The sequence below is a fragment of the Neofelis nebulosa genome, chromosome 4 (assembly GCF_028018385.1).
Source record: "Neofelis nebulosa isolate mNeoNeb1 chromosome 4, mNeoNeb1.pri, whole genome shotgun sequence".
NCBI lineage: Eukaryota > Metazoa > Chordata > Mammalia > Carnivora > Felidae > Neofelis > Neofelis nebulosa.
The window spans coordinates 165,983,318-165,997,772 of record NC_080785.1 but is presented as its reverse complement, the minus strand read 5'-3'; the positions used below and the strand labels follow the sequence as shown (position 1 = coordinate 165,997,772).

Below are 14,455 nucleotides of genomic sequence, written 5' to 3'. Positions count from 1 at the left end.
GGCCTCGCCACTTCTTAGCTGGGCTGCTCTGTGTGCCCTTCAGCCGGGCAGTCCCCGACCCGGAGCCTGCTCCCTCTGCGACACGAAACTCTTCCAGGGACCAAGGGAACCACCCGATGCAGGCTAGCCAGTTATTAGCCCCTTCCTTTCGTCCACAGACACATCTCACTGGGTGGTCAGACAAATCACTGAGGGAAACGGATTCCCAAACACCAAGAAGACCAAGAATTCTGAACAGCTACCGATATCTGACAAATACGGTTTTAGAACTGCGGACAGAACAGGTCTCTTTGGAGAAGCTGCTGACAGAATCGCTGGCCTCGCTTGTAAATACACGAAGGCTACTCTGACACCTAGTACTCACGGGCCCACAGACTAATTTGGGATGAAGAGCGGCAATTAAACTGTTAAAAATGGAGTTGAACTCAGGAGTGTTAACGATGTCCGCACCTTCGCTCGGCGTACATTTTCTTAACATCAAAAACAAAGGCAAAACTGAATCACTGAGACGGACAGATTTCCCGGCAACGGGTTCAATCTGCAGTGAGAATGGCCCCAGGTGTGCAAGAAGGTTGCACAGACAATATGAACGCACCGTGCTGGGCACTGAGAACTGTACCACCATCACGCACCTCACGGAAGCCTACCTCCTCCAGGAGATAAACCTATTAACTTTGAGAAAATTTGTAAGTCAGCAATGCCTACTCCGAATGACCCGTCTGTCCCTATTTCCATCTTGGCTAAAGATACAAATCACCTCCTTCATAGATGGCATCCCAGACCCACAGTTCCCCAACTTCTGTGCCAAGGTACCCCTCAGGGTGCCACAGTGAACTCACAAGTGCCCTGAGGTACCTGACATTTTTGAGGGACACGGTAATGCCTGACGGTGGTCAGACACCGCACAAACTACTAGCTCGACGATATTCTTTTCGGTACCAGTTCAGGTTAAGTTCCTTTGGATGACGCTACATTTTTTAAAAGCGGCTGTGATAAAAAGCAGGAACTGAACGAAAACCAGTCTGGATTAGGAAATGATTGCAAGGTTTGAGAGACTGTGCAAGGACCCAGAACGGTAACAGTGAAATAAAAATCATTCTTTCGGGTCGCCTGGGTGGCTCAGTCGGTTAAGTGTCCGACTCTTGGTCTCGGCTCAGGTCATGACCTCACAGCGTCATGGGTTCAAGCGCCACGTCAAGCTCTGCAGTGGCAGAGCGGAGCCTGCCTGGGATTCTCTCTCACCACCCCCCCCCCCACCCCGCCCTTCCCTCACTGGCACGGTCTGTTTCTCAAAATAAACAAACTTAAAAAAATTACAAAATTATTATTCTTCCATTTTGCGTGTCATTTTTTCCCAACAGATTACTAAGTTGTTTAGACACAAACGCTTATTAAGGATCCTCCGAACACATTTCTTAGAGTTACACGTTACTTCACTCGTCAGGCTTTACAGAGACAATACTCAAGTGGCAGCAAGATGCACAAATCGGACACTTCAGTGAGAAGCTGGAGAGGCAGGCTGTCCTTGGAGAGGAGGAGTGACCCTGTGGCTGTCACCTGCCCTCTTCCCGCCCGCTCCCAAGAGAAAAGTTAAGAGAAAGGCCACGCAGGGCTTCCACTCACAACCGTGAGATCAAGACCTGAGCTGAGATCAAGAGGCGGACGCCCCACTGACTGAGCCCCCCGGGCGCCCTGAGAAAGGTTTGAAATCACCACTTTACTTTTCCATTTTGATCTCCACGGGATGATGTCTGTCAACACTAGTTAGTTTTTCCTTCTTCACTTCACACTCTTTTCTGTCGGACAGCTTTTTCCCAGCCGGTTCGTTTTTGGCCTAAAACACAAGACGGACAGAAATGGCTCACGGTCCAGGTCTTCTCGCTTGTCGGCTCCGTGGGTTACGGCAGGCAAGGACGGCCTCACCTTCTCGACGGAGATCATTCTTCCGTGAAGCTCAGTTCTGTGGAGATGGCTGATGCACTTTGTAGCCTCATCGGATGTCGACATGGTGACAAACCCATAGCACCGAGCTCCAGGACTGCGGGCGTTGGTCACCACTTTGGCCCCGACAACCTTCACGAGAAAGGGCACGCTTATTCCCCCGTACAGATCACCACACAATCTGTCAAAACTGACGAGCAGTTAATTGATCATCGGAACTACTTCCACTACTTTCTACTTCTCCACAAACTGGTGGTTCTCCAGGACTAGTTACGCAAGTGGTTCTAATCCATCCCATCAAAATACAATTGTTTTCGACGCAAGGTCGGCCCTCGGAGCGACGAAAAACAAACAGGAAAAGCTAAAGACATTGAAACTTCACCAACCACGACTCATTAATTAATCAAAAGTCCTTCCCACTTGGATCATTTTCTCCAACCGGACTTCTACTTCCAGACAGGCTGGAGCACCAAGTAATCACCCTCCGGCTGCCTGAAACTAGAAAACTAGAGGCAAAGCAGGCAACAAGGGTTTTCGGACGCCGCGCACCAGGCCACACGGGATGGTGACTTGCGAGAGAGGACACGCGGAGCCGTACGGGTGCCTGGGCTCACTTCCCAGAAGTACCTGGCCACGGGCAGAGAGGGGGCATGGCCCGCGGAGGGGTGAGGGGCGGTATCCCGGAGCGGCGCACAAGCCGACGTCTGAAACAATCGAGGCAGCGAGAGCCCAGTGTCGAGGAGGGCAGCGCCGCATAAAGACCGCTGCGGGGAGCCGCACACCTGTGAGGAGCCCACGGGCGGCCGGGGGCGAGAGAACCACCCGTAAGAAGAGAGCAAGCAATCCCCACGGCTGGGCTGCTCAGGGCCTCAAACGATTCACTTTTTCCAGAGCGAACCCAGCAGCTGGAATGGAAAAGCTTGCAATTCACGGGGCACGAGGCTGAGAAGCCAGAAGGGTGCCACCCCCGGAGCCGAACTAACCTAACCAACCTGCTCTGACCTAACGAAGCCAGACAGCAAATCTGAGGAATAAATAAGTGAATTGCGCCCCAGCAAAAGCTCAAGAACATTTATAGGGACATACGAATAACCAGAATACATGTAAATCACGTCTGACGTCCGATCGAAAATAACCAGGCAGGCCCAGAAGCAGCAAGGGACTCTAATGAAGAAAACAAACCAACCAATAGAGAAAGACCCAGAAGTGACGCCATAACAGAATTAGTCAACAACGATGTTAAAATTATTTTGGCTAGGGGCGCCTGGGTGGCGCAGTCGGTTAAGCGTCCGACTTCAGCCAGGTCACGATCTCGCGGTCCGTGAGTTCGAGCCCCGCGTCGGGCTCTGGGCCGATGCCTCGGAGCCTGGAGCCTGCTTCCGATTCTGTGTCTCCCTCTCTCTCTGCCCCTCCCCCGTTCATGCTCTGTCTCTCTCTGTCCCAAAAATAAATAAAAAAACGTTGAAAAAAAAAATTATTTTGGCTACATCCTAAACCCTCAAGAAGCTGGAGAAACCACTCCACATGCCGGGTAAACACACAGAAGGTATTTGAAAATACCCAACCCGGCATTTTGGAGCTGGAAAATACATCAGAGGAGACGGACAGCAGACCCTGCAGAAAAAAAGGTAAGGGAACTTGAAAACATAGCAACAGAAGCTACTCGAAATAAATGGAGGGAAAAAGACAAAACACGCCAAAACAAACCACAGCAACAGCAGGCTTTACGATAGCACATGGGTCGTCAAAGGCAAGAAGCAAAGGAAAAACTTAGTGGATGAAACCCCAGAACATTCGTGGCAGCGAATCGCTCCAAGCCAGTGACCAAGAGAATCTTACAGGTAAGCCAGAGGAAAACAGACACCCGTGCCCTAAGGAATGAAGGTGAGACCCATAGCCACAGGTCAGATGACATGAGCCGGAAGGAAAGAGGCAGCACTGCTGTCCAGAAAAAAAAAAAAAAAAAAAAATCAAGGAACCTGGAATTTGGCACCCGGCAAACAGAGTTTTCCAAACGAAGGCAAAAGAATGACGTTCCCAGACCCACAAGAGCAGTGGAAATTATCACTGGCAAGCCTGTACCTTAAGGAAGGCTTAAAGATAGAATAAAATAATACCCAACAGGAACTTGGATGTCAACAAAAGGGAGTAAAGAGCACCTCAAAAGATAAACATGTAGGTAACTGAAAAGTCCCTGTTTTTTCTTATTTATGTACCTCTTTAAGGTATAAGCACAAAGCATATTACACACGTAAATAAGCCAATAACGTACTGCGTTATTAAACAGAAAACAGACCACGATGGCAAGACCAAAAAGGCTGGGAGGGAAAATGGCGGTGCACTGTTACAAGGTTCGCACACCTCCAGGAAACCAGATTATCACTGAAGGGATAGACTGGGCTAAATTGAGTCTTTTTTTTTTTTTTTTTTTTTTAAGTTTATTTATGTATTTTAAGAGGGTTGAGGGGGGAATACACACAGGGGAGAGGGAGAAAGAATCCCAAGCAGGCTCCGCACTGTCAGCACACAGCCTGATGTGGGGCTCGATCGTACGAACCGTGAGATCATGACCTGAGCCAAAATCAAGAGTCAGATGCTTAACTGACCGAGCCACGCAGGCACCCCAAGTTGAACCTTGTAACAGAATTCCTAAATGCGGCCACCAAAGAGGAATGTTATAGTTCAACTAATAAGTGAAAAAAGAGTCAGAAAAAAAAAATACCTTGAGACAAACGAAAAGTAAATACAACACACAATAATTATGGGATGTAGCAAAAGCAGTGAAGAGTGAAGTTCACGGTGATGGAAGTCCACATCAAGAAACAGGGAAAAACTCAAATAAACAACTAAATTTTACAACCTCCAGAAACCAGGCCATAGTAACACTAGCCCCGTACACAAGTTACAGCTAGGGCAGAACAAATCATAAAAAGCACTCAATGCAAAAGGCAGCAAGAGAAGCAAGGAGGCAGAGAAATAGGTCAGAGAGAAGACAGAGCCAGAGCAGACTCGAACCCCACTAAGCTCGTGCTCGTGTTACATGTGAATGTTCCCACGGGATGTGCAGAGAACCGAGGGGAGAGCCCGCACCTACGCGAGTGCAGAGCCCTGAGTCTGGCCCCGACCACCTGATTCAGGTCAACGTGAGCACGTCCTCTCCTCTCTCCGGACCTCAACGTCCCCACCTGTGTGATGATGGTGGGGGTGGGGTGGGGGAACGTTCCATCATCTCTAGGTTCACAGCAGACTCGGGGGTCCGTGTTCCCGCCCGCAGGTGTGGAGGAGCGCTGCTCTCCCAGTAGAGGAGAGCCCCGCTCCGTCCAGAGCGCCTCACAGAGGGCCAAAGGGGGTGGACTTTCCGAAGGGCACAGATGTCACTTCTCTCAGCGACGAATTTCCCATTCTTCACTCTCCTCAAGGTCAAGGGGCCGAGCCAATTGTGGGGTCACGTGACTTCCCCACCAAACTAAGTACCCTGGCAAGGACATTGCTTCTGATGGCCACGAGAGCAGAATCCAAGACAACCTCACCTGTCCCTGTCCCCTGGCCTCGCCCTCTGCCCCCCACAGCAGCCTCCGATTAGTTGATCCAAAATACAGAGTTGTCCCACCACAGGGCCTCCGTGCCACTGCTCTAGTCCACAGCTGAGACCTGTGGGCAAGGTCAACTCCAGAATCACCCAGGCCTCACTTCAACAGCACTTACTCGGCAAGGTGCGCCAAACCCCAGACCCACATCTAAATCTGGTGTCCCTCCCAAACGCTGATGGCATGCTGTTAACTTCCTGAATAAACCCATCGTTTAGGCTATGTTTACTTTTTTTTTCAATGTTTACTCTTGAGAAAAAGCAAACGAGCAGGGGAGGGGCTGAGAAGCGGATTCTGTGCTAACAGCAGAGAGCCCAGCCCGATGCACGGCTCAAACTCAAACCATGAGATCATGACCTGAGCTGAAGCCACCCAAGCACCCCTGTTATATTTACTTCTTAAACGATTTCCCCATCAGACTGTTAAGACCTATGAGGACGTGACCTTCTACGTGCTGTTAGGCTTCATAATTGGTGTCTAAGTCAAGCAAATAACCGACAAACAGGTTACAGTGTCAGTTTGAAGCCCTTGTGAAAGACATTCACTGTGAAGAAAAATTCATCTTACAAACGCTCCTTCTGGGTCCTGTCCACTTAAGTCACTGACACATTTGCTGACGTCTAGTCAGGGACACAGACCTAAGCAAAGACAGGCCCAGGGCATCCAGGACATCTGTGAAGCTCCGCCTGGACTCCCGGCAGCTTCTCCATGCTGGGGGTGGGGTGTGTGTGTGTGGGGGAACCTCACACCTGCTCCCCCCTTGGAGGGCCACTCCCCACAGGCACCCACAAGACCAGGGCAGTCCTCCTGCCCTAAAATGAGACTGCTTCACTATCTAATTCCAGGATGATGAAAATCGGTTTTAAATGTTCTCGAGTCCTCAGAAGGCTTCTAAATTGTATTATTTTCTTCCTGCCCCTGTGAACAGCGTATTAGTTGATATATTTTTAAACCACTGTCGTGTTCCAGGTTTTGAACTATAGGTTTAAAAACGCCGGAATATATAAAGTTAACTCGTCACTTACTGTTCAGGAAAAAAATCCAGCATGCCAGCTTTTAAGTTGTATATGGGCCACAAAAACAGCAGTTTCTTTAAGACAAGTTAGAATGAACCACAGCAACGTTTAGACTGTAGCTATTTACATACATTTTCTGCGACACAATGAACTACCTGTTGGCTGTTCCCCACTCTCAACTGGGAAACAAGGCCCGCTACCTTGTGGGGTTTTGTTTTCCGTACATATGTATGTGTGCACGTACACACACGTGTATATATGTACAAGCCCCAAAAAAACAAAAAAGACCACCGACCAGATTAACGATAGAAAAAAGAACTCCCCAAACTCTGAGCTTATTTTTTAATGCCAAATAGAGGCCGGGTGGCAGGACGTTAAGGGAGCACGTACCTTTCCATACTTGTTGAATAGATTCTTCAGATCTGTCGCTCGAGTTGTGGAGGACAGTCCACTGACCCACAGGTTCCTGCCAGAGCTGCTTCCAGTACGACCTGGGGCAGGAGGGAAAGGATCAGGCTTTGCCTCCAGGCCTAACAGGAAGCACGGCGTGCCTCAGAACGTGGCCCTCTCTTAAACCCCAGCCACATCCGATTTCAACTCTTCTGGTTTAAGAACGTAATTACTGCCAACACACGGAAGACCAAAAATACGGATTGCGGAAAACGGCTTCCTTACTCAAGGAATCCTCAGGTCCACGTCAGTTACAAATGGAAATGACTACTGGTGCCCATTCTCACCCAAGATGGCAGTTTCTACAACCTTGTTCCATTATTATAATGGGCAGAACAGGATGAGAATAGGACGCAGTGCAGTCAGACTTTCACTATCTCATAAATGACACCCACGACAGAGACAGAAACCACAGAAGCTCACCAACATTTACATCTAGTCTCTCAAGATACCGCTAGATGGGACTTCCGGTAATCCTCAATCAAACCAACTACTGGATCCCAAATGTGGGTACCTGTAGGCCCCTCCCTCCCGAAATAAGGGATCCACAGGTGGCTCCCTGCCACATAAGTTAAATCATACCTTTTTCATCTTTAATGATTGGCTTTATATCTTTTTCTTCCTTAAAAGAGCTAGAGACAAAAGTTAATGTTACTCACACAGGAAAAAAATGAAAGAGAACTAAATTAAAAGTATGGTATGTGCTAAAACTGAATACCTACCAGAAAATTAGTCTGAAATAAAATTTTAAGACACCTTTGCAAGCTTTTATAGGAAATCTGACCCCCAAAATACAATGTCAGATTCTTAAAAGTCAATTGGATTTAGCCGAAGATAAGAGTTAACAATTTAAGAACACAACCGTTAATAGGTTGAGAAAAAGAAAAGAAATAGGTTCACTCATTAAAAATACACAGAGAGATATAAAACATCGTTTAGAAGTAAACTACAATTGCATCAGTCTGGCTGGCCAATTGCAGAAAAAACAGCTTATGTGTGTCATTAAATGACCAATGAAAAGGAGATAGCGTCTGGTCTAAAACTGAGAAAAAACAAACCTCATTTTCTGATCAGCGCCCTCACTGGCTGAGGACTCTTTAGGAGCCGGAGGGACTTCATTACAAGCTTCAAAAGCAAACTTCTTCACGTCTTCTTTGCTATCTCTGGGGTCTGGGCTTGAGGCTTCCTGGGGCGCTTCCGCGACCTCCTCGCTAGAGGCTTCCGTGTGCTCTGAGGCTTTACTACTCTGCTCAACTGGCTTCTCTAGCCCTACAGGCTCACAGTCCGTCCGCGCGCCATCGCCCGGCTGCTCCACGGGCTCCCTTTTCACTACCGCTAACAGGGTGTCTGCCCTGCTCGCCTGAGCTCGTGCTGTTGACTCGCTGGCCAAATCTAAGTCACCCTCCTCCGGATGGGCGCTGCCAAAAAGGTCCTCTTCCTCCGCAAGCTTTCTGTCTGGCCCCACGCTACTTGTATCCTGTGCAAAGGGCTGCTCCAGCTCGGAACCTTCTTCTTTTACTGGCTCAGATTTACAAGTTTCCCCCAAAATGTCGAGTATTTTCTCATTTTCTACGGATTTAACAGGAATAGAATGGCACAAGGTTTAATTACCAGGGAAATAAAGCAATCACAAATGCGGAACCGGCACGGCTGCCACGCTAACACGAAGAGAACCGCTAGCTACACAGAGATTGGAAAACCCGCGGGTACACAAAGTTACACTGGTTACACTACCTGCGCTCCAACCGACTGCTACAGTAAGCCGCTACGCTACATGGAAGAGAAAAGGCCCCCACAGATTTAAACACCTACAACCACGTGGCTGCTTCTCGACAGTCTTCGTCAGGTTTTTGTTCAAGTGTGGGTCTTCGACTTATTTTCCCAGTGTCCGAGGTGCGGAACCGAATGCGATCACCGTTTGACGACAGCTCAGTTTCCAAATTTCTTCGAATTTCTTTTAACGGGACAGTCCGACATGAAACCCAGAATCTCTTCCGACGGCAGGAGATAGACACGCAGTCCGGAAGGGGAGTGACACGTTGGAAATTTTCCTGAAGAAACTGTTTCCTCTTCTAGAATCCAGTCACTTCTCGGGTTAAAAGTGCCCTGACAACCGCTTTTTATCCTGCCTTAACTGTTATCACTCAGAAAGACTGGGGCAAAATATCACAAGATCTGTTTCATGTGTAGAAACACATGGAAGAATCACAGGGGGAAATTACTTAAAATGCCACTCTACGTGGTTAGAGAGATGAAAATAATCACTACATCTCACCAAATATATTTGACCTCCAGAAACCAGAACGGCACTTCCACAGATCTGGTGATACGAGTGGGTTTCCAATCTCTGATCCTCGTACGATCTGGATTGTCCACCATTAAAATAATTTACATGACCATACACAGCTTAGAATATATAGACAGCTTGAAAAACAAGAGTGGGAAAACTTTCAAACCATTAACTGTCGTGTTTCTCTTATCAGTACCTGGCTCCAAGAGAGGTTCTTCAATATCCTATTTTAAAAAAAGAAAAGAGAAAAAAATCCACAAGGCACTTAGAAACAGGGCAGATACCTTTCCCTGGCAGACACAGCTTCAATCAAGTGTGAATAAATGCCTGTTTCAAACGACTTTCTCCAGTGGTTCCAGTCAAAACACCGTGTGGCATTCTAGGATGATCTCCATGAGAACAAACCCATTTTGCTGGCTTCTTTTTCCCCAGCAAAGCCTGGCAGGCAGCAGTGACACTTGGCCTATTCGAATTCCCCGGGGAGGGTGTGGCCACCCACCCAAGTCTGAGCTGACCGAAGGGCCTCTGGAGAGGGCAACAAGGGCCAACAGTGAGAGGTCACACAGTCGACTACTGCTTTATACATCATGCCAGATTTGAGTAAGATCTAGTTCTCTCCGAAGAAGCTGCTATTTATCACTGGAACCTGTCAACAAAACCATCTGTTTTCTCAAATCCTTTCCCTGGCTCCCCACTGTACTTAAGACAGCGGGCCAAATCTTTTCCCTGACCCCAGATGGGGGTAGTCAGGCCCACCACCGTCTGCAGTCTCACTCCTGCATCCTCCGCCCCTACAACCAGCCATTCTCCCTTCGGGCCCAAAGTCCTCTTTCCCCTTTCTCTGGATTAACTCCTGACCTATGTGTCAGACCTCAATTTGGGTTGGGCTCCTCCGGGAAGCCTTTCAGGAGTTTTTATTGCCTTCTCCCTGATGAACTTCTTTTCTTTTCTAGTTACTTTCTTTTTGGTTATTAACATGCCCCCAGTAGAATACAAAAAGCAAGACTGTAACTTGTTTGGCTTAACCTCTTACTCCAGGCACTTTGGCTCAAAATCAGTGTTCAAATCAATTTTTTACAGACGCGCATCCTTTTTCGCTATGGAATATTAAACACTCGCCTGATGTTTCCAACCACGCACAACCAGGTGGTAACTTACCGGAGGTACTTTGAAGTCCAATGATGAAGCATCCAAAGTATTCTCGAAGCCCTCCCCATCCACCTGAAAGACAAAAATGGAAGACCACTTAATGGAGACAAAGTTATGAAGGTCAAGGCCTATACACCTCACCAGTTGTTTTTTTAATGTTTATTTATTTTTGAGACAGAGCGTGAGCAGGGGAGGGGCAGAGAGAGAGGGAGACATGGAATCTGAAGCAGGCTCCAGGCTCTGAGCTGTCAGCACAGCTCGAACTCATCAACTGATGAGATCATGACCTGAGCCAAAGTCAGATGCTCAACCGACTGAGCCACCCAGGCACCCCATACCTCACCAGTTTCTAAGTGACTTACATGTCTGTTTCCCTCTTAGCGCCCACCGCCACCTGCTAGTGCCAAGGGGTAGTTCACCATTGGATTATTCAGTTTATCGTTGGCCTCCCTGCCTCCTCTGACAGGGTCTCACACAAGGTGGCTGCTGTCAGTGCTGGCCCACAAACATACAAAGTCATTTCCCAGGCAGTTTCTATTTACTGGTGGTCCACATACGTGACCCAGACATTTTTCCAGAGCAGAACTCAAAAGGAAAATGAAAATCTTCACACTTCTCCACTTTCCTTTGGTAACGATACCTTTAAAAACATCCACTGGGCACTTTCTCCTAGGGGCTTTATTTAAAACATTTAACCAAACTGGTATCTTCTGTACTCAATTTGAAAACTTTTTAACCTTCTTAAGTGAAATACAAAAATATGCTTTCCCGAATGTGCTTCCTTTTCCAGGTTTGAAGCTTATGACCTGGGTGATCTGATTCACCAAGAAGAAACCAAGTTCATGCTTGGAAATAATTAACACACAACAGGATCGCACTGAGAGAGGACAGCAAAACAGCTGCCCAATGGCACCCTAGGCGGAGATGCAGTGATATTTGGAGTTTGTGATTTTTGACCTTTACGGTTTAAGGTTTAAAGTTCAGTCTTACGAGGGCACTTTTTTCCCCAGTTTAAAGCGAGAACAGTTAAGGCGGGGGGGGGGGGGGGGGGGGCGGGGAAGGGAGGGGGACCCAACAAACACAAACAAAACATACCAACCAAACTAAGAGGACGGAGTATGCCAAGGTGGTAAGGCTAAACCGGCCATCAGTTTTAGGAAGGCCGCCACAGAGGGATCTGTGCCAAATACTCAAAGTTGAAGCTTGAGAAAGCAACAGTGGTAACAAGGTTAAAGCCCTCCCTTATGCACAAGGATATGAAAAGTGGTTTTCTTTAGGGGCGCCTGGGTGGCTCAGTTGGTTAAGTGTCCAACTCTTGGTTTTGGCTCAGGTCACGATCTCATAGTTTGTGAGATCGAGCCCCACGTGTGGAGCCTGCTTGGGATTCTCTCCCGCTGCCCTGCCCCAGTTTGTGCTCTCTCTCTCAAAAAACAAAAAAACAAAACAAAACAAACCAACCAACAGGACAATCCAGATGATGAACTTATGACCTGTTTTCTTATCATCCCACACATTTTTAAAACCTATTTTCCAAAGGAAAATACTTTGACCAAGTACATCAGTCTTTTAAGACTTATGCGTAGAAAGTGCCTCCCGCCCGTTTATCAAAATATTCCTCGGAATTCTAGAGAAGTTCTCTGGTAGTTAACATCAGACTTCTACGGAGTTTCAACGGATGTAACTTGCCACGAAGGTTTAGACACCGAGTTCAGTGTCTATGGTGGATGCGGTCTAATCAACCAGCAGGGTGTTCTTGCTCACGTGAGCAGCACGTGAGCACTGGGGAGCCTCGGGGCTACTGGCACATTCCACCGCGTGTTCAAGTTACCTACAGCGTGCTCTGTGAGCTGCGCGGGGAGCTCTCGCAGCTGTGCCGCCACATATTCTTTGCTGTCACACAGGGAACCAAGAATGCTGTCCGTGCCGTCCTCCCCAAAGTCGGGAGCGGTGCTGTTTTCAACTTCGCTCTCTTCCAACACACCGACATCCATCACGTCCATATTCCGCAAGCTCTCTAAACCTGTCTCCATATCCTCCTGGAAAGAGAAGGAAACGCGTCAACGACCGGGAGGCTGGTGGTGGCGCTCCTGCTGGCATCTCCGCCTTCAATGCCACGTACCTGCCCATCTCTGGAATCTTCTTCCAGACCGTTGTCTTCTGTGCCTTCTTCCTCCATCTTTTGTCCTAATTACAAAATAACCTTTCAGTTAGATTAACATTTAGGTTCTCACCTCCTAATTAGTTTATGCACGCTAACAGATTTCAACCTGGGTGAGGATACATCATAAGCAAACAAAAGTACCCGTTCTCCCACTGTGTGGAATTTTGCTGCAACCGGGACGTGGAAATCGAGGATTTCTATACTATTGTCAAAGCATTTTGATTTTGCACAAGATATCTAACTTTAAAAGACCTCAAAACCACTCCAAACTAAACAAAACACCCCGAAAGAAAAACGAGCAAAGGATGAACGGGCATTTTCCAACAAACAGACACTTACAAATGCCAAGTCCACCTGGTGATCAAAGAGCTTCATCCCAAAATAACACTAGATTAAGCTGCTGCTTCTCCCACACATTCCACCCACGTCAGGCAGGCTGACCACCTCTCCTCATTCTCCGGCTCAGGAACTTTTCTTTGCAAGGTACAAAGGTAAAGGCTACCCCAAAGTCAATGGTCGTCCTGGATCTTGTAAATGCAGAACTACTTAGGATTAATGCTAAATATTTCCAAGGGGGGCTGGAGGAGGAGGATGGAAACTTCTAGGCTTAGAAAGAGAAGTAAAACCTTTGGGCTCCATCGTGGATCAAAAAGCCTTAAAACTGTACAAACCTTTTATTCTAGAAATTCCCTCTATAGGGGCATGTGCTAACACTAAAATGTCTGGCAAAGAACAAAACCAAAAGTACCCTATCTAGAAATATACAGAGCCCAAGCATTCGAAAGGGAAACACATCATGACAGTCTATTCACTCGTGGGACACCAGTTGCTGTCAACAGGGGAAGTTGGGTGGAATTCGGCCATGACTGGAAACATTTTTGGTGTCACAAGTGGGAGATGCTCCTGGCATCTAGTGGGTAGTGAGCAGGGATGTTGTTCAACCTAAGATAGTGCACAGGACGGAAAGAATTCCTCACCCCAAATTGTCAACAGTGCCAAGTTCGCAAAACACTCTGGCACACCACAAAGGTCTTAAAAAAAAAAAAAAAAGATCATGCTTCTAAAGAATACTTAAGAATACGTGAAAATGCGTATACAATAAAAAAAAAAAAAGAATCAGGTACAGTACGTCTACTTTTACTAAATAGCACATAGAGGTGCCTGGGTGGCTCAATCAGTTAAGTGTCTGACTCTTGGTTTCTGCTTAGGTCATGATGTCACGGTTCCATGGGTTCAAGTCTCATGCTGGGCTCCGTGCTGGCAGCATGGAGCCTGCCTAGGATTCTCTCCCTCCCTCCCTCCCTCCCCGCCGGCCCTCCCCCCCCCCCACCCATCACTAGCAGGCCTCTCAAAATAAACTTAAAAAAATAGCACGTACATGTTTGTATACATCCATATGTGAAGACGTATTTACAGCACATACGTAAAAGTAACAAAGGCAGTCATCAACAGGGGTTCCAACACAGTGGTAGAATTAGAGATAACATTTTATTTTCACGTGTATATGTTTTACATGTTCTAAGCTATCTGATACAGCTTCTAAAGTATCTAAACCCTTCCATAATTTTTTGAAATGAGAAAATTAAACAGAAGAAACCTCAATCTTTGAGTACAGATCCAAACAGTATGTACCGCCACACACGCCCTCCGGGCCACCGTGAACACTCAAAGCGTGTAGCTTTATCACCTGTCAGGCTCTGTGCTCTTTATATCATTAACACTCCCACGACACCAGCAGTTTATTAGCTGCATCTGACAGCTGAGAACTTGGTTCGGTTCTTAAAGACTCAGCTGCACTGGCTCCCGTTATATGGGAATCCAGCACTCCCTTTCGCAACATGCGCTCTAAAAACGTTTGGCA

At 47.4% G+C, this 14,455-nt stretch overlaps 1 protein-coding gene across 2 annotated transcripts in view; it reads right to left on the bottom strand.

The window, feature by feature from the left end:
* Positions 1-14,455, bottom strand: part of SAFB2 (scaffold attachment factor B2) — a 33,580-nt gene that overhangs the window by 14,863 nt on the left and 4,262 nt on the right. For both annotated transcript variants that reach the window (XM_058728330.1, XM_058728331.1), the window contains exons 3-11: positions 12,553-12,617; positions 12,266-12,469; positions 10,443-10,505; positions 9,481-9,508; positions 8,053-8,563; positions 7,577-7,626; positions 6,935-7,035; positions 1,924-2,073; positions 1,722-1,834 (exon numbers count right to left, since the gene is read on the bottom strand). In XM_058728330.1, the coding sequence (XP_058584313.1) occupies positions 1,722-1,834; positions 1,924-2,073; positions 6,935-7,035; positions 7,577-7,626; positions 8,053-8,563; positions 9,481-9,508; positions 10,443-10,505; positions 12,266-12,469; positions 12,553-12,617 (1,285 nt within the window). The remainder of the gene's footprint in view (positions 1-1,721; positions 1,835-1,923; positions 2,074-6,934; positions 7,036-7,576; positions 7,627-8,052; positions 8,564-9,480; positions 9,509-10,442; positions 10,506-12,265; positions 12,470-12,552; positions 12,618-14,455) is intronic.